This window comes from Carex rostrata, chromosome 11, assembly GCF_964058835.1.
Source record: "Carex rostrata chromosome 11, lpCarRost1.2, whole genome shotgun sequence".
In the NCBI taxonomy this organism is placed as follows: domain Eukaryota; kingdom Viridiplantae; phylum Streptophyta; class Magnoliopsida; order Poales; family Cyperaceae; genus Carex; species Carex rostrata.
Genome location: NC_135928.1, coordinates 12,817,258 through 12,844,286, shown reverse-complemented (window position 1 = coordinate 12,844,286; position 27,029 = coordinate 12,817,258). Strand labels below are relative to the sequence as shown.

Genomic DNA, 27,029 nt, shown 5'->3' with positions numbered 1-27,029 from the left:
TTTGAATCTATTTAAATTATAAGGGGCTCACTTTTAGATTCGTACAAATTTACATTGAATGACAGAGATGAAGTTTTAGTTGAGTCATAAGAAATTCAGTCCTATTTTAAAATAAGAGGTTTCAGTTTTGACCCGAGTAATAAGAAATTTGAAACTATTTAAAATATAGAAGATTAAATTTAAAATTGGTGCAAATTTCCATTGAATAATCTGACCTGATCTGAATTGATCGCTTCTTGCTCCCTCTGCTCTTTTGGAAAATATATTTTTCTTATGGAGAATTAGATGCTGCTAGATGCCCATATCTCCTCCCGTCTCCTGTACGAAAATTCTCAGATTTTCTCTGGAATTTGCTTCTCTTTTTCTTTCTTTTTGGAAGATTTCTACAGTAGACATCCTGTAACCATCCGTGTGGTGGTCTGAATAGAACTCCCTAGTGGGTAATTTCTAACCGTTGCGCAGCCTATCAGAGTCATAGTCCACATAGGACCCGACAAAATCTCCCCAAGCAAATAAAGCGCAAACTATATGTTATAACAAATACAAATTAATAAAGTCCGAATATTTAATACTTTATTAAGGTAAAAAATTGACATAATTGAGGTACTATTTTGAATAAAAAAATGAGTATAACTGGCAATTTGGGGGCGATCATAAAATTTTAAATATCCATCATTAATTAGGTGTCATTATTAATTTTTCTTTCAAAGGCACATGCAACTTTCAATCTTCTTACGTTATTTTGATTTATTAATTATTTTTTTGCCAATTTTTAAATAAAAGGCACTACATTTTTGCCAAGTGGCAAACAGTGACAAAACTAATTAAATGGTGATAATTATTAGCCCTCTAAAAATTGAATACGTAGCTCATTTTAATTACATTAGAAAAATCAATTTCTTGGTGTGAAAGAGAAGCCTAGCTACTTGTGATCGAATATCAATATCAAAGGTTTCCTTACATATTGCTTTTTGAGTTATTTTAAAAGCACAAATATATCTAGCTAGCATCTTAATAAAATTAACTGCATAATTATTATTCAATGTTTTCACAGAATTTTTATCAGAATTTTTGTAAATATTGATAATGCTATGACAATTTATTATGAACTCGATCCGGCAATTGCAAAAAAAAAAAAAAAATGCATTCATTTCGAATTTTACGAAATATCATAGAACTTGATTCCTTTTTGTTGTGGAAGACAAGAACCTAATTCTTTTCTCTTGCCTTGAAAGATAATCCTAAAATTGAGATATTAATAAGATTGTTTCCTTAAACACGCAACATATATATATATATGGATTGCCCTTTTCATATTTGGGTGCTTTCTTCCCAAATAAACCGAGCACTACTTTGCCAATACAAGACATAAACCGAGCAGTACGTCACATAATTTTAAAACATAACATAAAAAGGGGAAATTGGCTTAAACTCACAAATCTGGTAAAATTTTAACAGAGCAGTTTTGGCTTCAGGCAGGACTCGGACTATAAAATCAAATTAACATTACATATTTACATCTAGTTTGTGTGCAGCATGAAGTCAAAACTGTCCTGTTAAAAATTTTATACCACGCATATATTGAGCGTCTGATTTATTAGTTAACAATAACTAATTAATTACTTTGCAGGGATATATAAATGGCAAACGCAATTAAAAAAAATTAAAAAGTTCTAATCTCAGGGAAAATTCAAAAATGGAGACATAAAAATAAACACTTATTCCAAGTAATTAAAATATCTTGTGATATATTTTTGTTTTTCATATGTACATATTTTAGCAAAATCCCAAACGGTGCCATGGGATTTAATTTTACATCACAACACTTTGCATATATATCTTGTTATCTTACAACAAAGGAACAAAAGATAGAACCAAAAAGACAAAAGGCAAAGGAAGGAAAAAGGAAAACAAAATGTTAAATTAAATAAGTAGAAGCAAAACCAAAAAAATGAAATTCAACGCCGGAACAAATGTTCCTCCCCGGTATCATCTACATGTCTGATCCACCGGCTCCGGCCGGTCTTCCCCAAACTCGGCCCTTTGCCAACCCCGACATGCACCACCTCCACACCATCACCGATTGGCAAAAACACCGACCGCACCACCCGCATGCCCCCACTGATCACCGCTCCGGACACAACGTTGCTTTTCGTTACATTATATCTCACAACCACCATCCCTCTCGGTCCCGGTCTCGCCTCCTTTACAATTGACGCCACATCTCTCCTCTTCCCATCCACCACCAAATAATCTACACCTTTTAGTTGTCTCATGAAGTTCTTCGGCTCGGCTTCTCCTGCTGATAAACAGAAGTATTTTCCTTGCGTGTGCCGTGCTGCCGTCATCAAAGCGAGACTTGTGTTTGTAGGGTTGCTATTTGATTGTGCATCAATTATAAGCTGAGCTTTCCAACCACCAGCCATGGCTGAGATGAACTCCGCAACGTCGGTCGACTCTTCGTGGTGTTGATTTTCACCGGCTAGGGTTTTCACGCCTTCTATGTAGGCCTTGGAAGCTGTCTCTGGACACCATACCAGTTTCATGTTTTCTCTCTCTCTCTCTCTCTCTCTCTCTCTCTCTCTTTCTATTCCCTCTCCTAGTCTCCTTCTCTTTCTGTACAAAATAATGAGGAGGAGGAAGTTAATTTATGTACTCCAACTGGCAAGCAGTTGACTTTCGATACGCTTTAAAGAATAAAGCTTTTTTTTAATGTTTTTAATGTTTTATCTATTTCAAAGATTAAGCTAACACGTCCATCCAGAGACTGTTTTGGCGTTTTCCTAGTATTCAAATCCAATGGATCCTTTGTGGCACTCACTAGCTAACAAATGTATGTTTGTTCACACAAAGGCACACAAAAAAAAGAAAAAAAAAATGAAAAATTAAAGCCAAGCATTCATTCTATTGTTTTATATGCTTTAAAATTTAATCTTTTTTGAAGAAAAAAAGATATCATAAAAACAACAAAATTCATTGCCAAATTGTTTAATATCAAAAAAGAAATTTTAGATCCCAACAAATTTAAATAGTGTATGAGCAGAAATTTCCTAAAACATTTCGATATTAATTTAAATAGTGTATGATTTTTTTTTAAGGTCCTTTTTCTGTGATTAAAACTCGTTGGAAAATTTCTTTAAGTTCTTAATCATTCATGAAAAATTAAATAGAATGCAATTAAGAAATATGTAATATGGTCGCACAATTTGTTTGACTTATGAAATGAATAGCTACAAAAGATCTCTTCTCAATTCTCATACGTACTAGGTCATTGAATTGAATTATGAAAAACATGCAACTTGCATATAGTTTTTGTGAGGTTTATTAAACAGTTGATTAGGATATGACATGGAGACACACATTTTCTAGTACAGTACAGGTACTTTTTCAATATATACTGCACAGAACGACATGTTAGCTAGTCTAGTTAGACGAACGAAGCCGCAATTATATATAAACACGAGACTCCTTTCAGGCGAACTAAAAAAATATATATTAAGAATTGAAATGTTAAATACAAACAAACAAAATAAATTAAAAGTTGAAACATAAAAGTGAAGTGAAATTCTAATTATAACTAAACTCCAAGTACATATTTAGCATTTTTTTTTATAAAAAGTAGTTCAAATATATGTATCAAAACTAAAATAATAATAATTAAGTTTCAAATACATCATTCAATTTTTAAAAATAAGTGATCCATACATACGACCTTTATTACCAAGGCCCTCTCATTCTCCCTATAATGACCTAAATCCCTTGTCATAATTTGTCTATATATTTTTTTTGGGACGGATTCAAAATTTTTGTTAGGGGGAGCAAAAAAATATCGAATCGGATTTAAATAGTTAATCGGATTTAAACTCATTAATTAATTGGGTACTCTATAAGTAAACAATGTTTTGACTTATATTTTCCAATGTTATGACAATATGATTTATAATTTATGATGCTTTAACTTGTAATTCTAATTACCAATTAGAATTCAAGAAATTTATTTTGATTTTAACACTAAATTTAACCCGAATAACATATTAAACATCCAGAGGGGAGCAAAAAAAATTTCAAAGAGAGCAAAGTCGATCAATAATAATAGATCACTACTAACACTCAAAATTCAGAAAGGAGAGGCCGGCCGGCTGCCCCCTGTTACATGCTGGATCCGTCCCTGTATTTTTTTGTACACACGTGAGAAATCAGTGGAGGAAAAAGTGCGTTCTCTTCTCGTTCTGTCAGCAGAGAATTTGTAATGTAATATAGAATAGTATTTTCTCACCTAACAAGTGCAATATTTGAAATTAACTAGATCTTGCCAGTATAATTTAGTTGGGGGACAAATCATGATGCATGTGTTGCATCACTACATATCTTAAGATACTTAATTTAGATTTAGCTTGACGAATCTTTCTAGCTTCAAAAGCATTGACAAATTAGAGCGCTAAGCATGTCACTAAACCCAAAACATGTGGCACAAAGTGATAAGTTAAACAAATATATATTGTAATAATGGTCTAAACATATATTGCGTACGTCACATATATAGGCTTTAATTTGTGTTGGAGTGTAATAATTCCTCTACACAAGCTTATTCAACAAGTTTTAAATCCATTCATCTGCTTACTTTCTAGTTGTTGATATATTTAATAGTATATTTTAAATATATAAATTGAACGATTGAAATTAAATAAATGTGATCTTTTACTACTATTAAAATTAGATGTACAGCGTGAAGCTCATGCAAAGTACGTATTAATTAGATATCAATCTTTGTCAGCTCCATTTGCAGTTGTCTCATTCGGAAACTGAGATGCATATATACAACTGGAGATAAGGCTGATAGAAAATTAAAGGAAGTGATCAGGTCTGATCGAGGAGTTTTACTAAATGGTAGCAAAATGAAAAACGAAGGAAGGAATTAACTTATTTGAGATCGAGAGACTGTACCTATCAATGCAAAAAGGGTGCCGTACTTATATTGCAAATTGAAGGACATTGAACAGAGTCGCCTAGCTTGAAATACAGTTGGCACGTTTAATGCATTTGTTTGTATTTTGTCAACTCTAGCAGCCAATAGCATTTATTTGTTTTCTTTATATTGGATTTGGATGTACATGTAGCTATCGAGAAGACGAGAACAGATCAAATTTTGTTTTCTACACCGTTGGCGGTTGGGCCTGTCTCAAGTCTCCATCTGGGTTATTGGGCCTTCAGTTCTGTCTAGGTATTGGGCCTATCTTTGTCTGGGAACTAATTTTGCAATTGTCATGATAAGCATTAGCAATATATAAAAATAAAATCACTGTCATAAAACAAGAAACAGATCATGCATGCTTATCTTATCTTATCTTATCAGCAAGTCACGGGCCTCACGGCTTCCCTAATTATTTTCTTAGAATGCAAGTTTTCATTGACAAGGATCGAGATCCATGACTAGCGAAGGACTAGGTATGTGTTTTTTTTTTTGTAGTAAACAGAGAATATTCTACGCTCATCCGTTTGGAAAACAAAATATAAGAAAAGGTAAACGAGAAACATAACCTGAAGTAAATATTTATATTATTATATGCATCTTAGATGTTTTTGCGAATTAATTATGTACTCATTTCAAATGATTAGATTGCCAAAACTAATATATCTACTTGTAGAAATATTAATTAGGTCATTGCATTTTAGATGTTTTTATTATAATTGTGATCTCACAAGATCGAGTCTCCTAGTTTTACTACTTAATTGTAGATAATTGAAAAGGTAACTTACTTGTATTTTAGAGGACAATATACATCACAATGATTAAATTTAAACTATATAAAAGGAAATAATTTATTTTGAAACTTCATCAGATCGATGATGACCAATTCTCCAGTATCAGAACTAGCTTGTTCACATTAATATTTATTTGAAAAATCTAAAAAAATATAAACATTTTGTAATATGCCTTGTTCCATCTTCTTCTCTGTTATTTAGTCCGTAAAAGTCAACACTTTAAGGTGAAAAAATAACATTACTGCTTAATTTCTCGTATGATTTTATTTGACATATAAAAGTTTGAAAATATTTTCTGAAAAATGTTCAATGGTAACAATCAGATGTTGTACGATTTCATTCTTCATTATGTTATGTAATTAATTTTGAAGATGCTCTTTCATGTAATCGGTGGCTTCAGAATCAATTATCCAAATTTAATTGTCAAAATCTTATTGCAACAAAATTAGAAACCATACCAATTGGATTATCTATTTGTGACTGACCGGAATTCAGAACCTGACCGTGTCCCACAATTTGGTTGAGTTGTTGGAGAATCTGTTCAATCTGACCCAGTTGGCAGCTACTGACCGTCCTGATCTGACTGCCCGCTCTGCCCAAGCTAACCGGAACCCTCAACTTCATAATCGCCTCAGTGTTGGTACAATGGTCTGGAAAATTTTCAATGAATGCTTGCTTCTGATATTTTACTGAGACAGAGCAACACTGCTCTGATACAATCTCAATTTTTTTTTAAAAAAAAATTGGCATCAGCACCCTCCTTGAAGGCTTGAACAATCAAGGGCGGTACACTGTTCTAAGAAATAGAAAATTAAAAACAGAAACCAACTAACCACTGACTGACACCGTACCAGTTTGGTACCGAATCATTTTACCAGTAAGATCCGCTGGATACAATCTCTATAACAAAGCTTATACATCTCTCAATTAGTGACAAGCCGTAGAAGTCAGAAGCTTCTTCATTAACAAGTGCTTTATTAATATTTAGTATACTGGTTAAGAACATCTTGTAAGCCAAATCACATGCCATGATGCCATCACATGGAAATATAGATAAAAATAATTGAGCGAAGGATACCGAGATAAAACAAGAGCTACTTGATTGTTAGAATATTATAACAAAAAGATTCCAAAGTCACAAACATTAGATAACATTAAGACAGATCACTTGCTTAACTTTGCTATCAAAACTAACCAGTCGTCCTGTTTTTTTATTTGCAAGTTGATATCGACGATTTAACTGTACTTTAAATCGTAATTTACCTCTAAATCTCGATTGCAAGCTGTATGAGAATAATTAATGTAGCACCTACTTGACTCTGTTATAAATTAACAATAAAAATCATATCATAATTTGATTAAGATTTAATATCCTATCAGATCATCACCAAAAACTTCAAAAGTTCTGTTGCCATTGAACTAGGTAATATGTTTTGTATCCCAATTGCCGGTGCCAATTACCCACTGTCCCGTATCTTTAATTAAAGCCACCATTGCTGCCACCTCCGCTAGCATCTTTTCATCGCTTCCTCCTCTAACCAATGGTGGAAAGAATAACCAAAAAGCAGTCACCACCACAAAACCCAGCGTTAGCAGTGTTGCCACTGCTCTCGGTGGACACCACCACTTCTGATACTTGGCCCACCACCATTCCACAAGAACACAAATACCATGCAGCATGAAGAATGCGGTCACTTCTCCTGTCGGCTTTCTTAGCGTGCTGTAATAAAACATAAGCTCGTGCATTAAACCGGAGGTTAAAAACACGGCAAATACTCCAGCTTTAGGTCCAAAATAGATTTTGACGGGCTCATAGATTGACGGTCTGAGAATGGCAGAGACCATTAAGTTCCACCGTCGACCCCAGAAGTCTCTGAGAGAGGTTGTAAAGTAGGGTTTGTTAAATTGAGGCTCTAATTCCATGCCAAGTGCTTGGCTAGTAATAATGGCAAAGGTGGAGAGAACTAATTCTAAGGATAAGTAAATATAAACACAATACACCAAGAGGAGGACATAGTAATTTATTTCCTGGAAACGGTACATGGAGACGAGTGCAGCTAGGATCGCAGCTCGAATGGCGGTAGAAATTAGAAGTTTGGGAGAAAAAGCTGTAAACGATTTTGAATGTGGGTTGTGATCTTGTAGTTTCACGGGGAGGGTAGACAGAGAAATGAAGCGGATGAGAGGAAGCGACGGGTCAAGTGGGCCACAACCGAAGGAGAGTAAGAGGAGTTTGGTTATACAAAGCCATACAAGGAGGAACCCGGAGAGGCCACGCAAATGGATTGTGGAGAAGGTGAAAGGGAGAAAAGGGAGAAGAGAGACTACTGGAAGTAGAGAAAGAAAGCGTGGAAGGCCGGGCCGGAGAAGGGAGGATGTGAAACGGGCGTAGGAGACTAAGATTACTACAGTTGTTATTAACTTTGGGAGGGTTTTCAGATCGGATCGGAGAGCTTCCATGGCTTCATCCATTTTGCTTCTTGTTCTTGGATCATAGAGGCTTCAAAATTTGGTATGCGCTTAATTAAGAGGGACTGTGTCTGTATTAGGGGGTGCTCATCGAACTAAGCAAATCAAAGTTTTATTTCGGTTTCAAAAAGAGAATCGAATCGAACCGTTTTAGTCTATCAACCGAACCGAACCGAACCGATCTTTTCTTCCGGTTTGTTCGTTTTAATCGGAAATTTGACAAATAATTCCGATAACTTAAAAATTCATCACAGATTAAAAAAGAAAGAAAGAAAGAGTTTCTTTAACTGCAAATCCGTAGGCATTCAGCATTCTTACTTAAATTAAATCTTAAATCAAATAAAATGAATTTCAAATACAAAGTAGATACTATGAGAATAAGAATAACTTAGAAAAAAAAAATGAAACAAATACACAGTACGCTACCTAAATCCTATCAGTGTTGCTTGACAGCAAAAATAAATTATGATCCAGAGTTGATTGGATTCTTGCCTAAAAGCCCGAATCAGCAAAAAAAAAAAAAAAACTCAAATCAAGAAAAGAACGAGTTCAATCTTACCTATAAAAAAGAAATTTTGTTTTTCCTTTCAATAAACACAAAACCCCAAAATCAAATAATATGAGAAAAAGAACGAACTGTGATGAAATAAAAAACCCAAGAAGATATCCAACTTGATTTCCAGCTGAGAAGAACAAAATGATTCTCGTGAGACCCATGTCCGTTTGCATCATAATATAGGATCGACTCTCCAAGAAAATCCTACATCCTTTCTAGAGAGACACATGAAGCAAGGAAACCTAGAACTGGAAGTGAGGCTACGAGGGGACGCGATTTAGAGTTTCAGAGAAGAAAGGCGACGGAGAAAGGAGGAGTAGAGGCCATCGGTATGAAGTTAGGGGTGAAAACGGATCGAATACGGATCGGATAGTGATAAAACCATATTCGTATCCGTTTTTATTTTCCGGATACGGATACGAATCGGATATTAATCGGATATGAATACGGATCGGATATTAATCGAATACGAATCGAATATTAGTCGAATACAAATACAAATATGGATATAAATCGAATTTCTAATTCGGATATATATATATTACAACAAGATTGTATAACATCAGTGGATTGAATTAAAATTTTTAATTATAAAACAACAAGTATCCACATTTGAAATCAGAACAAAATTAATTAACTAATGTGTTATTTAATAAAAATAAAATGACCCATCATAAACAATAAATTACATAAAACTCAATTAATTAAATGAGAAAATAATTAAAAAAATGATTATTAGTATTTTTTAAAATTTATTATGGATTTTTAAACCTAAGATTTAACTTAATGAGAGAAATAAAAATTCAAGATGTTGTTTGAATGACGATGGTCTCATGGCAGGACTTCTCACTCACAGATGGCCACATAGATCCCACCTCTTAATTCTCCTCTCTCTATTTCTATTACAAGCAGACCCCACTTGTATCCGAATATCCGAAAAATTCAAAAATCCAAATATCCGAAAAATTATTTGAAAAATTATCCGATTATCCAAAAAATATATCCGAAAAATAAAAAATTCGGATATCTAAAAAATCAACGTATCCGGATTTGGATAATTATCCGAATCCATATTCGTATTCGCTTCCGAAATTAAAACCGAATTCGTATCCGTATCCGGATAAATCATATCCGTATCCGTATTCGTATCCACAAATTATCCGTATCCGACTATCCGAATCCGAAAAATTCGAATATGAATCCGAATTCGGTCGGATAATATCCGACCCGTTTTCACCCCTAGTATGAAGACGAGAAAGGACAAAGTTAGGTTATCGTGTGCATTAGAGTCAGCTAGGTCTAGGGTTATGGCGAATTGGGAGGGTCGGAGGGAGGGGAAAGTATCCTATTCTCTGCAGACCTGTGCGGAGTTTTTAATCTGGTCCGTTCGTTTTGATCGGACGGATCAGATCAGATGGGTCTAAATTTTGAGATCTGATATGGTCCGTCTGATCAAAACAAACAGATTAGATTAAAAGTTCCGCACAACTTCGCAGAGGATAGCGTTCCCGGAGGGAGATAAGAGAGGGATCTGGATTTTGGATTTGGAACACAAGTTACACAACAGGTAACTAGGTAAGTCTGTAAGTGTAAAAAATTAAGTTCAATCAGTTCAGTATATCTGGTTTTGGAATTTTTAAAACTGAACCGAATTATAGTTATTATTCGGTTTTTAAAAACCAATTGAACTGATCCATTAAACCGAACTAATTCGGTTCGGTCCAAAACCGATTAAACCAAACCGTTTGAACACCCCTAGTCTGTATGACCCTTTGAGCTAATAATTAATGTTACACAGGTTCAGACAGTAGATCTGAGCTAATCAGCTAATAAACAAAAAATTAATAGAAATATAACCGATACTTGTTAGATTAGTTGTATGGTCGAGACAAAATGCTCATGTAAAATGAGACACTTATGAATTCCGAAAGAGACAAAAAAATATGTTTAATTAATGGTGGGAGCTGCGGCCATTTTTATTAAAATTTTAAAAAAAAGTTTTTACAGATCTGCTCTCCAATTGAGTTTTTTTTTCAAATTGTCAGGCCCACAGGCGGCCAAGTCTCCATACCAGACCGGGACTTGACTGCCTGGGACTGGGGCGGTCCTGTCTTTTTTTTAGAGATCTTAATATTTTTATTAAAATAATTTTGTGAAGTTTTAGTTTTCTTGATTATATGCCAAAAACTAAGACATTTGATATATTTATGAGTGAGATGTCAGAACCCTTTTATAACTTTAATTTGATTTGTCAGTTGGATATCACAAGTCTAAAGATAATGCTAATTAAGGACTTGACCTAGATTTTTAATAATTTTTAAATGATATCTTGGAGTTTTGATCTTCTTCTCTTTATTTATGTACTAAAACAATAGTTTAGAGCTAGTGTATTGACAACACCCCAGTGGGGCAGCCCATACCCGGTCCGCCCGTGCCCGCTGCCCTAAGGTACCCGTGCCCGAGCCAATGGTATAGGCGGGTACGGGTATAGGACGGACCGGACCCGGTATTTAGGGAAAATACCCGGCCATACCCTGAATGCCTTACCAGTTTACCCGTGCCCGTGAGATCGTGCCCGTGAACCCGTATACCCTTGCCCGTGCCTGTATACCCATGTACCCTTACCCGTATACCCTTGTACCCTTACCCGTTTACCCGTTAAAATGTGAATTTCAAATTTTTTCAAGCAACCCCCCCCCCCCCGCCGGTTCAAATCAAACCGGGCCTGGTCCGATCAAATCAAACCCGACCGGACGCACCCGTCAAATCCTTGTTTTTTTTTTAATTTAAAAAAACAGAACAGACCGTCCTACCCCTCAAGGGTACTGTTGGGTTTTGGGGTAACCAAAACCTGTTTAGGCTTAAGCTGCGGAATGACCGTAGAACAAAAATTTCAACGGCCAACTTAAGCTGAGGATTAAACGGGGTATGTCAGGAAACTTTCCAAGGCGGTGCACCTTCAGTATTCCTTTGGCATCAAAATCCAATTTAATCCTTTTTACAGATCTACTCCATGATTGATTTCTAAAACTTTAATCTACTTACCAATTAAATAGATTAATATAACATATTTATACCTTGTTTCCAAATCACAGTTGGAATGCAGACCGAGCGAGTAGAGCTACATCACGGGAATGATTCTCCTCGGAGCATCAGACGTCTGATGCCTCTATCGGTTATCCACCAGGACTAACCGGAGAGCGGTTTATTTTTTTTGCCAGAAATACTTTAAACCGCAATATTATGCAAAAACATTATTCACGGGGAAAAGACGAAAACCCGTAAACACGAATTTTCAGCTACTCAGTTTCACAAATAAGCAAAACTGACATACCGCGAAATTCAGGAAAACACTATTCATCAATCCCGTAAATATACTTCACAACAATCCGCAAGATTATACGTCAACTACGTATAACTTTCTTTTCTCAACCGAAACACTATTTGGGAGAGAAACCGAGAAAGAGAGAAAATACCGATTCGTTTCGCCACGAAACGATACGAATGAATTAGTATTTTATTCTCTCCATGCACCCCTCTATTTATAGCCTCTAAAATGATGTGAAAAGACCAAAATACCCCTATGACAAGGCATGCCACCTAGGGGGGTGAGGTGTCATGTGGATAGGATTGATGACGTGTCATGCGGATAAGGACGAATCTGAAAAGACCCGAATGCCCTCGGCCCGAATAAAAATAATATTCGTATAATTATTCTGAACAATTATATTTCTTGCGATTGTTGTTTCGGTAATTTATACAACGTGTCCTGCACATTTATAAATTAACCGGTCAACTTTTATACAATGTGTCACACACGTTTATAAATTAACCAATGTTTTTGCTTGTTATTTTTACATAACATTTATAATTTAATTATAACACGTATAATTAATTATAACCATCTTACTATTGATCATCACCAATTTATAATCAATCACAATAAGATTCTCCGATTAACTCCTATATGGTGTGACCCAATAGGATCTGTGTTATGTTGGTAAATAGAGTTAAAACTGTTTTAACTTCTATAATCATGAGCGGTATCTGGCAGTATACATCATGACCATCCAATTACACAGATGATGCTGTACTGTATAATATCACGATCCAGTAAACTATTTACTTGTGTCTGTTCTTCTGTCTCATAGCTATCAGATTAGTTTCAAGGTAGATGTGTGTCATCCTTGCTAACTGAATCTTTTCTTGATCTTGAGCAGATTATCAAATATAATTACTCTTGTAATTATACCACTAGCAGATAATCTTACTCTATCAAGGGGCCCAGTGATGCTATAGCTCGTATAAAATACGAGGGACAAATAGTATTATTGGTAAACTATCACTTCCTCAGCTAAGCTATACATATGGAAAAGCTACCGTTATGACTGTTTTTTACGGACAGCGTTAGATAACAATCACACATACATATTTCTCAGTGGGAACGATAAATACCTCATACTGTAGAACCTGACACTGAATGAAAACATAAATGACACGAACACAATTCTATTTAATGTTTCATTCGGGGTCTGTCAAATACCATGTTCCTAGAACATGTATCTATGTGATTAAAATGACATCTCGTGTCAGGTGGTTTGTAAAACTTAACCATCTTTTAATCCACATACTAACCTTATCACGGTAATTAGTGTTCCTGCTAATTACCTTGGTCAGTGACTTTTTAAGAGTATATATCATCTATATTATGGAGTTTCACAATTTCAGTCATGAACTCGAAATGATCCATAAATTCAATAATACTCAAGGCAACAAAATGATATATAAATAAACATTCAATTCATGAACAAAGTTTTATGATAATTTATCGTATTATTGACTTCTAGATTATTACAAACTAACAATCTCCCACTTAAGCTAGGAGCCAATCATCGTAGGCCCTACTTATATACAAAATTTTATATTATCTAAGATCTCGTAGATCCAGAGAAAATCACACAGCCAATCTTCTATGTGTTCCAGACTCATAGAAGTATTAAGCATCTCGTGCTTGGCTTGAGGAAGAGATTTTGTGAGTAGATCAGCTGTGTTGCTGACTGTGTCAACTCTACATATCTTTACATCACATTTATATTAATTATAAACATCTTATTATGTTTACGATCTCTCGTATTAGGTGATAACGTTGTAGGCGAGAAACATATCCTTAGTTCTCCTCAAGAACTTAAGGATATTCTTTATAGCATTCCAGTGCTTTATGCCTGGATTAGCCTGATATCTACTCGTCACACTCAAAGTGTACGAGACATCAGGGCGAGTGCACAACATGGCGTTTATGATAGAGCCAATAGCCGAAGTGTATGGTACTCTACTCATAGTGCTTTACTCATCAGTTGTCGAAAGACACTGAGTCTTGCTAAGCTGTGTACCATGATTCATTGGCAGGAATCCTCTCTTAGAATCCTGCATGCTGAACTGATTCAGCACTTTGTCAATGTACGTGCTTTGACTTAATCCTATAAGTCTCTTTGATCTACCTCGGTAGATCTTTATGCCTAGTATATAGACATCCTCGCCCAAGTCCTTCATCGAGAACTTTTCTTTAATGAAGACTTGGCTAATTGCAATAGAGGAATATCGTTTCCTATTAAGAGTATGTCATCTACATATAAGATTAAGAAAGGCGATGGCACTCCCACTAGTTTTTCTGTATACATAAGATTCTTCTTCGCATCTGACGAAGTCAAGCTTTTTGACTTCTTCGCCAAATCGAAGATTCCAACTCCGTGATGCATGCTTCAATCCATAAATGGATTCAAGAAGCTTGCATACCTTCCCAGCATTCTTTGGATCTTCAAAACCCGTAGGCTGTGTCATGTACACATCCTCTTCTTAAATTTCCATTTAAGAAGGCAGTTTTGATATCCATTTGCCATATTTCATCATCATGAAATGCAGCAATTGCTAGGAGTATCCGAATTGACTTAAACATAGCCACGGGTGGAAAAGTTTCATCAATTCCCAGAATTTGTTTCAAACCTTTTCGCTACTAGCCGTGCTTTGTAAATAGTCATATTGTCATCCATGTCTGTTTTCCTTTTGAAAACCCACTTGTTAGCTACGGGTTTCATCCCATCAAGTGGTACAACTAGGTTCTAGACCGTGTTGTCATACATGGACTGTATTTTGGATCTCATGGCATCCAGCCATTTATCAGAGTCAGGCCTATCCATTGCTTCCGCATAGGTCAGAGGACCTTCAGTGTCAAAAACTGAGACCTCGTGCAGTCCTATGTACCTCCCGGGTGCATGGACTATCCTTGTTGACCTACATAACACTTGTTCTTCGGGCTGTTGAACTTCATCCACAAAAATGTGCAGATTTAGTTCTTCTTCAACTTGCGTTGAAGCACTTGAGCTCAGGACTAGAACCTCTTCCACAGCTACTTGTGGATTTGGTTCTTCCAGATGCTCATCAGCCGAAGTATCAAGTGGTGGGATTATCTGATCTATTTCAGATATTATATTGTGTGATGTATCTTGAATTTCTTCAAGTATTACATTACTCCTACTACTTCCTTTTGTAAAAAACTCATTCTCCAAAAGTATACCATGACAAGCAACAACTAATTTGTTCTCGGACTGGTAATAGAAGTAATATCCTTTCGTTTCCTAAGGATATTCTACGAAAAAGCACTTGTCAGCCTTGGGATCAAGTTTGTCAGACGTCTGGCGTTTGACAAATACTTCGCAACCCCATTTTAAGATAAGACATATTTGGAATTTTCCAAACCATAACTCGTATGGAGTCTTTTCAACTGACTTGGATGGAACCATATTTATCGTTAGTGCGACAGTATCTAGTGCGTGTCCCCAAAATGATTTTGGAAGGGTGGCATTACTCATCATGGAACGAATCATGTCCAGCATGGTTTGTTTCATTTTCTTGGCAACACCGTAACATTGCGGTGTCCCTAGAGGTGTGAGTTGTGAGACTATCTCACATTCCTTTAAGTACGTTTTGAAAACCATAACTCAAGTATTCGCCTCCACGGTCCTACCGTAATGCCTTAATACTTTTGTTCTGTTGATTTTCTACTTTAGTCTTAAATTCCTTGAACTCGTCAAAGGATTCAGACTTATGTCTCATGTAAGTCAATACTTTCATGAAACGTTTTGATGTTAAACACGAGATTGATATGATATTTTTAGAAATGGTAGGAACAAAATAGACATTTTCTAGTTCCAGAATAAACCCGCTAGGCAAGTACAATTCTATCCTACCGACTGTAACGGCTGCAACTTGTGCTCCATTTCCAACTCGGAGTTGTACTTATTGCGTAACTTCCTCTTAGTGCGTGCATATTCGTGCAAATATGAGCACATGATCCGGTATCCAGTACCCAATCATTAAGAGAGGTCGCAACATTAATTTCAATAACATAAATACTTGAGACTGAGACTTTTGAGACATTCTCAAACTTCATATCTCCAAGATACTTCGGGCAGTTTCTCTTCCAGTGACCTTTGCTATTGCTAAAATAGCAGTTAGAGTTAGCAGAAACCTTTATCTTGGGAGAGTTCGTTCCCGGAACCAACTTCCCTTTGCCTTTGTACTTAATAGCCGTTTTTCCCTTTTGCTTTCTTGATCTTCCTCCCACCTTCTTGGATCATGAGGACATGAGAGCTATTCTCGATGTCTTTATCAGTGATCCTCAGCATCCCTTGGGGCTCCTGCAAGCTCTTATCCAACTCTTGCTTATGGGAGTTCACAATGAACTCCGAATAGTTGGGAGGAAATGAGTTCAGGATAACTTCCGTGGCCAACTCGTGGCTCCACGGACAGTTAAGCTTCTCCAGTTTCTCATCATCGCTTGTCATACGAAGCGTGTGAGTACTGACTGAGCTGTTCTCTACTATTTCAGCAGGGACCGGTGTATTTAGGATATATTCTCTTTTCTCATGTATGTCTACCTTTTCAAGTAGGGAGCGTAAAGAGAAAGACGTTTCTTTTAGCCATATTTCTACAACGTTTAATGTAAAGATTTTAGCTTTGTTCATGTAATGTTTTATTCCAATAATAAAACTCCCACTGCAAATTTGTTCTATTCTCGTTTGTAGTAGGACCAAGATCCATATTTTCACCAATAACCAAGGCAGTGTATGCATATCTTGGCTATCAGTTATCTTAGGTAAGCAAACTTGCTAATCACATCTCTTTGTGATTCATGGTTTCGTTAAAACATCACGTGTATTTAACGAAGACTTTGCCCCGAGCCCAAAACTGTTTTGGAAATTATCGGTAAGTAACCTCACTCTATTTGGTTTGATATGTCGGACATAACCCTCGACCACCAAAGGTAAAAGGCGATGTCTACTGAGTAGTTTAATCATCAACCAATGAACAATGGTTTGAGGATGTTTCTTGCATTTCTTCTAATATTGAGACCTTGATCTTTCTTGCAATTTGATCAAGTACTTGAGGTAGATCAAAGATATGAAAAAATAGATCAATTGAACCGAGAGGTGAGATTTTCATCTATTGAGAGATAGTGGATACCTTAGCAAACCAATCAATTGACTTAGATTGAACACTTGTAAACGAAAGTTTGAGGTTGTAGATCTAAGAAGGTGAAATTGCAATTCCTTACTAGGTTTCTCATGCTAATAAACGAGAGTTGAGGCTCAGGAATCTTAGGTACGGTCAGTAGATCCTTGCACAAGTGAATAACTCAGAAACAGGTTCAATGCTGCATTCACTCGAGGACCACGCGGGTCGCATGCGAGTCGCGTGAGGGTCCAGAGAGGCAAGGTTGAGGATGAAATTTGAAACCCTGGAAACTTCATTTTAAATCAATTTGAACCAACATTTATTCTTCTGTTATCTTCTGTTATTGAATTTACAAATTCGAAACAAACTCAAACCAAACTTAACACTTCTAGTACCTAGCTGGGATAAGTAGTGATCTAGACTAGATTTGTACCGTCCCTGAGGATCGATACCTGATTGTACTATTGGACCAAGGTTGTGCACTTGCAACCTAATACGAAAGCTCAATCACGGTTTAAAAGGGTACAGCTAGCTGTACCTGAAACTTTGTGTGCACGCTTTTGTGCGAACAGGGAGCAAATAGTTATAAAACTGTATCTATATATTTTTTTCTTTGAGACGGATCCAGATATGAATACAGATCGAATCGGATAATTAATAAAATAATAAATTTTTTATTAAAATATACTAAAATTTATAATATTTAAGTAATGGTGAATAACATATTCTTTTCATAATATATATTAAAATATATGATATATATCTACTGTTTGAATACAGATAATTAAAATGTAAAATCATATTAGTATCTATATCTACATAAATATTCAAATATCGAATATCCACTTCTAATTTTTTGAATACGAATCGAATACGGATTATATATTATCCATACTATTTCCACCCCTAAATAGAAGTATTGAATATGTAGCACTGCTGACACAACTTAAGACGATCTGGAATTCAGACTGTAGGAGCACTGCTGCTGACACAGCTAACTTTGATGAAAAAGGACACCTTAAATTTTCATTTGCCAACTTACCAACGCAGAATTTACGTTGATAAGTATTTTGCAATCAAAATATAATTGGTAGCCAATATTTTATGAGGAGAGATGAATTTCTAAATTAACTGAAATAAAAAAAAGATGTGAATAACCTTTAGTGAAAAAATGGAAGATCAGTATTATTTGGAATCCTTGATACGTATTTTGTAAACAAATTAAAATTATATCTAGTTGCTTGTACTAAGAATAATTGACCTTTAGGTTTATTGTGAGCACCAAATTAAAAACTATTTCTTTTTTTTCATATGAAGAATCCAGATTGCAAAGCGAAATTAAGGAAGCAGTCTGGGGCCAAATCTGTACATCTAAAGGTTGATTAACATTATGAAAAAAAATACAGGACAATATTTTGCATTTTTAATAATGATACGTATTTAATTTGATCGGACACAATACGTATCTAATACTGGACACACACGTATTTAATGTGTGTGGTAACCTCTCCTACTGGACACACACATTATCATGCTTCAAGCCTTCAAGCAGGGTTCGAACCCATATTCTCCAGTAGGAGAATAGGGGTATCATATCCAGCTGCACTCAAGGGCGAAGCTGACTCTCTACAGGGATAGGCACTTGCTAACTCTGGAATTTTTTTTTTTTTTGAACCGGGCTTATTAAATGGGCTTAAGCCCAAAACCCAAATCCAGTAACCCAGACTCTCAGAATTAAGAGAGAAAAAAAAAAAGAGCTGAAACCTCCGCTCCGCTGCGCTGCTGAGAGCCCCTGCGCGAAGGAAAAGAAAACACTCAACCCTCCGCGGCTCCGCCTGCGCTTGCACAAAGAGAGAATAGCCGTGCCGCGCCGCCGACTGCCAGCCCCGGAGCCTGTCTCTGCCACCAGTAACCCCAGCCGCCTCTAATTCCACCTCTACTGGTATGCTTATTGGAATTGCCCTCTGTTGTTAATGAATCAATCAAGCTCTAATGATGCTGCTTCACACACTGTTTTTAATTTTTTTTGGAAAGCATGTACTATTTTGGGAAGTTTTCAGATTTGGTTGATCATGTTTAGTATCTTATCTTTGACAGGGTTACAATTATATTTCTGTCATTTGATCATGTTTAGTATCTTTGGTTGATCATGTTTTCAGATTTTGCTGGCACGTAGGAATTTTTTGAATAATTGCAAGAGTAGAGTATTAAATTTTCACATAAATTATAACTATTAGATTTTGATGTACCAGCAACAGACTAATTAAAGGGTTACGATTCTATATATACGTGTGAAAGATTTTCACATGATTTTTTTTTCCTTTTGTTTTGATCTCAACTTTGTATTGGGTTATCACAGGTTAATTTATACAGAACTGACTAATCTAGGTGTGTTGAATTCTTCACCTACTTATCTGGTAAATAAAGATCTAAATTTTACAATGTTATACATCAATGCATTGCTCACAGGGGATATTATGTGTATATATATAAAAGAACTCTTATAGAACCTTTTGTACATTTCAGGAAATACTCTCTTCTCTATCGTGTGTGTTGCTATCTCTGGATAATTCCTTTGAAGGCGAGAGTTAGCTTGAATCAGCCATTGCCAACAGTACTTCTCCTTCCCTTTTATTTCTTCCCACATTATTTCCTTTAATATTCATATTTATAGGGTAATTTTGATAAATTTGATATTTCATTATTGTCAGTACCCTATTTTCATATATTATGTTAACTCTTTTTTTTTATTTTTTTTTGTGCGGCGGCACTTTAAATTTAAAAAAAAAATGTTCACGGCATGTGATCAAAATATCAAATCACGCTCCGTACGTATTTTACGTCCTTAAATTCTGGTTTTCCTAATTATACTTCTCTGCCGTACGCCTGTCAGCAGTCAACATCCTGCCATGTTGTGTCCGTACACCCCAAACTAAATTCATGGGGCCTTCTTGCCCTGCAAACCCTAAACCCTTGGTGGCTTGGTCGCACTTTCTCCATCCTCTCCTTCTCTGGTTCAGGGGGGCCACCACAACATCTCTATCTCCGCTTTTCTTTCTCTCTGCCTATCTACCCAATCGTAACCGTCCCTTTCTCCTGTTATTTCTTTGTTTGCTAATAAGTGACTTTTCAAATTGGATTTATTAGTTTATGATTCCTTTCCAGTCGATTTGATGGCGTTCAGAGGCAGAGGAAGGGGCAGAGGCCGGGGCGGTGGCTTTGAACGGCCCCCAAATTTCACTCCTTACGAGAATTTCCCGGTTTGTATATCTTCTATAAGTTTGTGTGCTTAAGTTTGCTGCATCGATGTAAAGACTTGTGTAAGATAAAAGATTTGTAAATTGCAGTTTTGCAAATGGTGCCTAGATTATCAAATGGCCCGCCATCTTTTTAATATTTGCAAAGAAGGGTTAAGGAAGAAACTGGAAGTTGTCATGAATATTACTTTGGCCTATCATTAACTTTGCTTTTGAATTTTTTCTTTCTGGATATACGAAGAGCTTAGTTCACTGCTTGGTTATTTTTGTAATTTATTGTCACGACTTGCATTCTTAAATAATCTAAGTGGGTACTATTTCTTACTTAATTCCTTTAACAAAGTAGGGTGCTTTTGCAAATAGCTCAAACAGTGGCTTATTGCAACATTTTGATTTTCTGTCAGCATCTTTTTTGAAATTTCAATACTTTCAAAATAAATAGCTGATGTTCTTGCATTGTTGTTTTAATGTTACAAGGATTGCAGAAGAAACTGCTTGTAATGCTTTGAATTGAATTTATATAGGATATGGAGAGGTTACCAAACTTAGTAGATATTATACATTCATCACAAGAAACCAAAATGAATGCTCTTAGGAAGTCTCAGCTAGAGGTGTTTTGGCGAGGCTCTTGTTACTACCTGCAAGAGGATGCCTCAAGGACAAGTTGGTCATTTTCACTTTATCACAAATTATCCTTGATTGATTGCTTAAACTGGGGCTACCTGGTAGCTTTGCTGATACCTAAGCAACTGACACTGGGAGTATAAAATTGCAGTTGGATACCTAGATTATAGTCTCTTTTAATCCGCACTAATTTTCGCTACCATTTTATTCATAATTGTCATTTTTTTCTGGATTTTAGAAAAAGAATTAGGCACCCGGAGGATCTTAGGTAAAAAACCAAAGACACAAGAGAGGCGCGAGGCCCTTGGAAATTATCTGAAGCTGAACCCTTCAAATTTTCCTGTAGAACTCATTCAAGGTATCATTTTTGAACCTGATTAGAGTGAAATTCCCTTGTATGAAATCTAATTTGGTTTTTTTTAGTCAATTATTTATCTAGCCTTAATGGAGCTCTCATAATTCATTTCATTAGAAAAATAGAGAGGAAAATGGAGAGATCAGCTTCATGAATGTGTAAATATTAACTAGACACTGAACAAGAGAGGAAAAGAAAAAGGGAAAAAAGTTAGAACAAAATAATATTGCCTGGTTTGTGATCAATTTGGTCTTAATTTGGTCTTACGGTCTTAGTAACCCAAAAAGTATGTTCTGTTATGATTCTAGGGCTGAACCTGACTGGCATGTTTCCAGAATCTGGCTCAGTAGTTTCTTGGATATTTCTCATTTCAGGTTCAAGACGGGTTCAACAAATCAGTAAGAAGCTCAAATGGGATCGGCATGCAGGTTTATAATTTCTTGAACTTCACCTATATACGGGGAATTAACTTTTTATATTTTAATTGTCGGCTATTTTTTTATATCATCTTGTGACACATATTTGATGCATCTGTCCATTTGACAGATCAGCTGTCATTTGATTCATTTGAGAAACTTGAAGAGAAACACAAGGCAAGTTTATTTTATTATATATTTAGTTTTTTTTTTTTATTATTTTACTTTTGACAAGGAAGAAAGTTTTTGTATAGAACAGAATCTCAAACTTGCCATTTGCACAAATAAAGCTATAAAAGGAGAGAAAACTAAGGGGCCATACCAGTACTGTCTCATTGGTTATTTACAAGTCACTATGCACTAAACAAACTCGTTCTAAGCTGCAACAGGGACATGTCACGGCACGTGCGCCAATCACATGCCTCGATTCGTGTGTCCCGTACCGTGACCATTCGCGTGATGTGACCATCCTTCGGAAAATGGGCACAACACGTAAACTAGTATGGTCACAGAACGGCACATGACCACGGGTAATCAGGATCGTTAGATCTTGATCTAATGTGGAATTTTGAATCAATTAACTTAAATTACGAAAAATAAACATGACCAAATGTGACTAACATGCTGTGATCGTCCATCCATGGCACGTAAAAATCTGACTTGGTCACGGCACTATACGTATTTACATTCCTAGCTTCATGTGAATTTCAGGATAAAGATGAAAATGTAGAAAAGAAACAAGATGAGGATGAAGACGAGGAGCCACAAGAGGAGGCTGAAGAAGAATCCTCTGATGATGATTACAACCAAGTAATTTTATTTTATAATTTCTACCTCATCATAGAAAAATGTTGTACAGTTCCTAAAAGTTATGTTATTTGATGTGCAGAACATTGATTTTGATGATGATGAAGATGACATGAATATGGAGGAAGATGCTGGTAAGATTCCTTTCATAGGAAATAAAGGCACACGAAAGAAAATATTCGGAACTTTTGTCCTGAAATTGCTGATAGCTTTTTTTAAGAAAAAAGCTAAAAAGCCAATATTCAAAATTTAACAAAAAAAATAAAACAATGAATGAACATAACAAAATGAAATGTTTTTAATGTTATTGTAATTTTGTATCATGCTGAGTTATACATTCGATTTCAGAGGAAGATGTCTATGATTAAACACAAATAGTAGGGAAAAAGCCTAGCAAGGAGTAACTTTTTTTCCAGGTAATTTTAATTTTTCATAGTATTTCACTCTTGGGTGTCAGATCATTTTGAAGAGCTGTATTGTAGCCTAGTTTTTTTTTCTGTCTCTCTATATATACTTTTTACTATATATATATACCTTGTACTAGTACAATCAAATATTAGAGGCATAGGAAAAAAAAACAACTGTGAACAAAATGGCGAGAAGGAAGAGACGGAGACTGGATCACTATAAATTATCCTGGAGAAGGGATACTTAAAAAGAAAACGAGACATTAAAAAACTTTGCAAAAATTACTAGTCCAAGGGTATTTCTGCTTCCTAAGCTATGCTGAGGTTCACAAGCTAACCTCTAAACCATCAGATGGACTTCAAAAGATGAATGTACAACTCAAATCTCAAATCTTGATATACTTGGTGACGTGATACGTGAAAAATTTCAAATGTGCATGCCTTTTAAGTTTCTTTTTACAAACTTATATGTGCATGTTCTACTCCTGAATTAATGGTTCGGATTTGTTGTTGAAGCCGATTTGAGGTTTAATTTATGTTCCTGAACTCTTTTGGTGAGCTCGGGACCTAGTTAAATGCAATTAGCAACAGAAAAAGGGTAAATCCATAGAAGTTCACATTCCCACCAGCTTTACTTTGGCCAGGAGAATGCAAAAAAATGAGGATAAGACATTACGAAACCCGAATTTCTGCTAATTAGATCAATTTGTTCATCTTTGCAATGCTGCTGCTTGTTATTTTTATTTGTATTATTATTATTTCATTCATATTTGATTAGACCCATCAGGCTTTAATAACATTTGAAATATCCAAGTGCTAGAAAATATCGCTACCTGATTTTACATACTGCATTGGTAGAATTTACTTGTAGGAATTAGAAAAAGATATGTCATTAGGTGTGACTATCTCTCCTATAGAGAGAGAAAAACAAGAAATTAGCTAATAATGATTAAAATATAATCTATATAATTTTAAATTTTCAGGACTGAACTTGAAGCATCTCATGCACAAGTAGGCCATGGGTCTCCAACTGCAGGTGGGGGGCAACGCAGGAGACAGGGCCACAGGGGGTACTTTTTTCTGCAATTTGCTGGTCAATCTGGAAAAAGCGCAATGCGAGGATTTTTGCAAGAAAATGCCTCACACCGGAAATGATAGCTGGCTGGGCCATTCAAGAGGCTAAGCTGTGGAGTGTGCTGTGTTAGATAGCAGGGGTATTAATGTAATTTCTTAATTTTACTGCTAGGATATGCTGTGTGATTTTCAGTGATTGATAGATTACATAGGGTCTTTTATGGATGCAGGAAAAATATGTAGGCTTGTACTTTGTAACTAATTTGACAGCCACTGTCAAATCTTTCAAAAAAAAGACCTCTTTTGTTTTCTGGCTGCAGGTGTAATGAGCTTACAATTTGATGTTGTTCAACGGTGAGAAATCCATTAGCTTAGTAGTGACATCTGAAATTAAAGATTATTAAATTACAGACTGTTGGAATATGAATAGTGTGGAAAAACCTCTTGTAATTTATTTTTTATGGAAAGATGCTTTTTTGAAAAGGACATTTCAAGCTTTATACAGTCATATACTGATATACCTGTTGTTTATAAAACAAGCAATATGTTCATCCTTTGTGTATTCATAGGTTGTAACTTTGGTTGTGAACTCGAATATTTCTTTCAAGTCAGATTTTTTTAGCTTCATTACCCGGCAATACGCTGATTTGCTGAATTTGTCATCTTCAGCAAATGCGAAGCGTATATCCTAGAATTAGTACTATAATAATATTTTCCTAGTGCAAGGTCTATTGTCGCCATAGGAGATGGGGTGGGGCCCATTAACCCACAGGCAACGTAGTGGCCTTGTTTGAGGGGGGAAAGCTGATTGTGGATTGGAATCATGTGCTACGACTATTGGACAATAGAAAATAGTCTTTAGGCATATTATAAGAGAGAAGGAATGTATAACAATAACAATGTTCTGAATGTATAAACGAAATGCAACGAGGATATGGTGAATTTTGATGAAGCAGTGGCAATGGAAAGGTACCTACGACAAATTTTTATTTTTAGAAATTAAAAAAATCAAAATATTAGAAAATTAATCATTATCCATTTCAGTAATTTTCGTTAGTTGCAGCGTAATTTTGTCACCAAAAAGGCAAAAATTGTTGGGACTGAAGATTGGCGACCGGTTGCAGTTGATAGCTGGAAGTTGTGAGGTTAGATTTTGTGTTATGTTGTTAGATGTTTTGATGTATTGTTAATGATTTAGATGATGGGTTGTTAGATGTTAATGTGGTAGATGTGAACGATAGATGTAATTTTATTTTATTTAATGAATTATACTTGACAGCCGTTGTCACGATTTCAAAAAAAAGAAAAGAAAAAAGAAATCCGGACTCTCTCTTCTTCATTCTCTCTTTTATTTGAGCTCTATTGTAGAGAGATCAATAGGACTGAACTGTTCCATTGATTTTTCACATTGTGTGATCGTTGGTGTGAGAATTGTGAAAATCAGTGGGAGTCAACTATTAATTAATTTTATAATTCATCGAGCAATCCATCTTATTTTGATAATTTAATATTTTTAAATTTATAAAATAAAAAAAATGATTTCCAATTTTTTTTTTTTTTTGAATAATTGGCAGAGGCTGTCAAGAAAATTTTATTGAACATAAAAAACAAATATTTACAGCATCAACACTTAGAAACTTAGAAAGGAGGTGGTCTAAAGGTTAATTACAACAAAAATCCACCTTCTAACTAACAAAAACTCAAACTATTATACTTGCCACAGTTCTGTGACCACATCCTTCCCACCTCCAGAATTTGCACCGCTGCAACATGGGGATGAATTTTCCTATCTCTGAAAATCAAGTTGTTCCGCAGCAACCAAATATGCCAGCATGCACTAACGAACCACACAGAGAAGGATTTGAAGGTTAAAGCATTCCTCAGTTTTAAACTCTTTCATGTGTTGGACCAGGTGGATCTTACATCATTACCAAGATGGATAGAGGGGAAACCAGCTGTAAATGATAGCCTAGCCCAAACCTGCTTAGCAAAATCACACAGAAAGAACAAGTGCATCCCTGTTTCAGGACTGCCTCTATTACACATGACACAATGAGAAAGACAGTTGATATGTCTTCTTAGTAAAACGTCTCTGGTCAGAATTCTGTTTTGTAACAATAGATAACAGAAAATCTTCACTGTCTGAGGTACCTTGATTGACCAAATTTCAGGGAACGGCCATCGTTGCTTGCCTCCTGACATCACCATCCGATAAAATAATTTGGATGAGTATGACCCATTTCCACCTAATTATGCCCCCTTCAAATTCAATCGACCATGTGAACATTGGAAGTAGCTTAATCAGGTCTTTCCAGAAAAAGGTCCCTCCTTTATTCTACCTATTGACTCCATGTATTGTAGTGACCCTAAGTCTGACAATCATGCCTGACCAGAGTGAATTATGTTCCGAGTTTGGTCTCCAGAGCCAGCGCAGAAGCAGACTAATATTTTGAAGTTCAATATCAATCAGACCCATTCCTCCCCACTCCTTAGGGGTACAAACCGAAGGCCAATTGATTAGAGAGATACTCCTTGCTGTCTGTTGATTCTTTCCCCATATGAAGGTTCTCCTAATGTAGTCAATTATGCTAGATACCCACTTGGGCAACTTGAAACACGTCATGAAATAGGTCGGCAGTGCCGATAAGACTGACTGTGCCAACTATACCCGTCCCCCACGGGAAATTAATTTTGTCTGCCACCCTTGCAAATGGTGCTCAATATTTTCGATCAGTGGCAAGAAATCTGCCCTTTTAGGGGCATAGATGGAAAGAGGGATACCGAGATAGG

General features: G+C 35.8%; 3 protein-coding genes across 5 annotated transcripts; 1 reads left to right on the top strand and 2 right to left on the bottom strand.

Annotated features, from left to right (window-relative positions):
• Positions 1–1,729: 1,729 nt before the first annotated feature.
• On the bottom strand, positions 1,730–2,601 carry LOC144561790 (ankyrin repeat/KH domain protein (DUF1442)). The gene has a single exon (XM_078310883.1). It carries the CDS (start codon positions 2,544–2,546, stop codon positions 1,959–1,961), a length of 588 nt encoding a protein of 195 aa, XP_078167009.1. The 5' UTR covers positions 2,547–2,601; the 3' UTR covers positions 1,730–1,958.
• A 4,266-nt stretch (positions 2,602–6,867) lies between these two features.
• On the bottom strand, positions 6,868–8,284 carry LOC144561965 (putative long-chain-alcohol O-fatty-acyltransferase 5). The gene has a single exon (XM_078311074.1). The coding sequence runs from the start codon at positions 8,233–8,235 to the stop codon at positions 7,183–7,185; it is 1,053 nt and encodes a 350-aa protein (XP_078167200.1). The 5' UTR covers positions 8,236–8,284; the 3' UTR covers positions 6,868–7,182.
• A 10,770-nt stretch (positions 8,285–19,054) lies between these two features.
• LOC144562378 (uncharacterized) lies at positions 19,055–24,549 on the top strand. Of its 3 annotated transcripts, XM_078311600.1 has the most exons (12): positions 19,055–19,241; positions 19,659–19,716; positions 19,826–19,913; positions 20,465–20,559; positions 21,081–21,219; positions 21,419–21,538; positions 21,910–21,963; positions 22,082–22,128; positions 22,663–22,761; positions 22,841–22,892; positions 23,107–23,174; positions 24,149–24,549. In XM_078311600.1, the coding sequence occupies exons 4-11, from the start codon at positions 20,473–20,475 to the stop codon at positions 23,124–23,126; spliced, it is 618 nt and encodes a 205-aa protein (XP_078167726.1). In that variant the 5' UTR covers positions 19,055–19,241; positions 19,659–19,716; positions 19,826–19,913; positions 20,465–20,472; the 3' UTR covers positions 23,127–23,174; positions 24,149–24,549. The 3 variants fall into 3 exon arrangements, with proteins under 3 accessions (XP_078167726.1, XP_078167727.1, XP_078167725.1); XM_078311601.1 differs by lacking the exon at positions 19,659–19,716; XM_078311599.1 differs by lacking the exons at positions 19,055–19,241; positions 19,659–19,716; positions 19,826–19,913 and adding an exon at positions 20,196–20,378.
• The last annotated feature ends 2,480 nt before the right edge of the window (positions 24,550–27,029 follow it).

Coding starts and splice junctions, on each gene's coding strand:
- LOC144561790 (XM_078310883.1), bottom strand. CDS start 2,546: ATGAAACTGGTATGGTGTCCAGAGACAGCTTCCAAGGCCTACATAGAA.
- LOC144561965 (XM_078311074.1), bottom strand. CDS start 8,235: ATGGATGAAGCCATGGAAGCTCTCCGATCCGATCTGAAAACCCTCCCA.
- LOC144562378 (XM_078311599.1), top strand. CDS start 20,240: ATGGGGCCTTCTTGCCCTGCAAACCCTAAACCCTTGGTGGCTTGGTCG. Junction 20,379..20,464: donor CTCTGCCTATCTACCCAATC/GTAACCGTCCCT, acceptor ATTCCTTTCCAG/TCGATTTGATGGCGTTCAGA. Junction 22,129..22,662: donor AACTTGAAGAGAAACACAAG/GCAAGTTTATTT, acceptor TGTGAATTTCAG/GATAAAGATGAAAATGTAGA.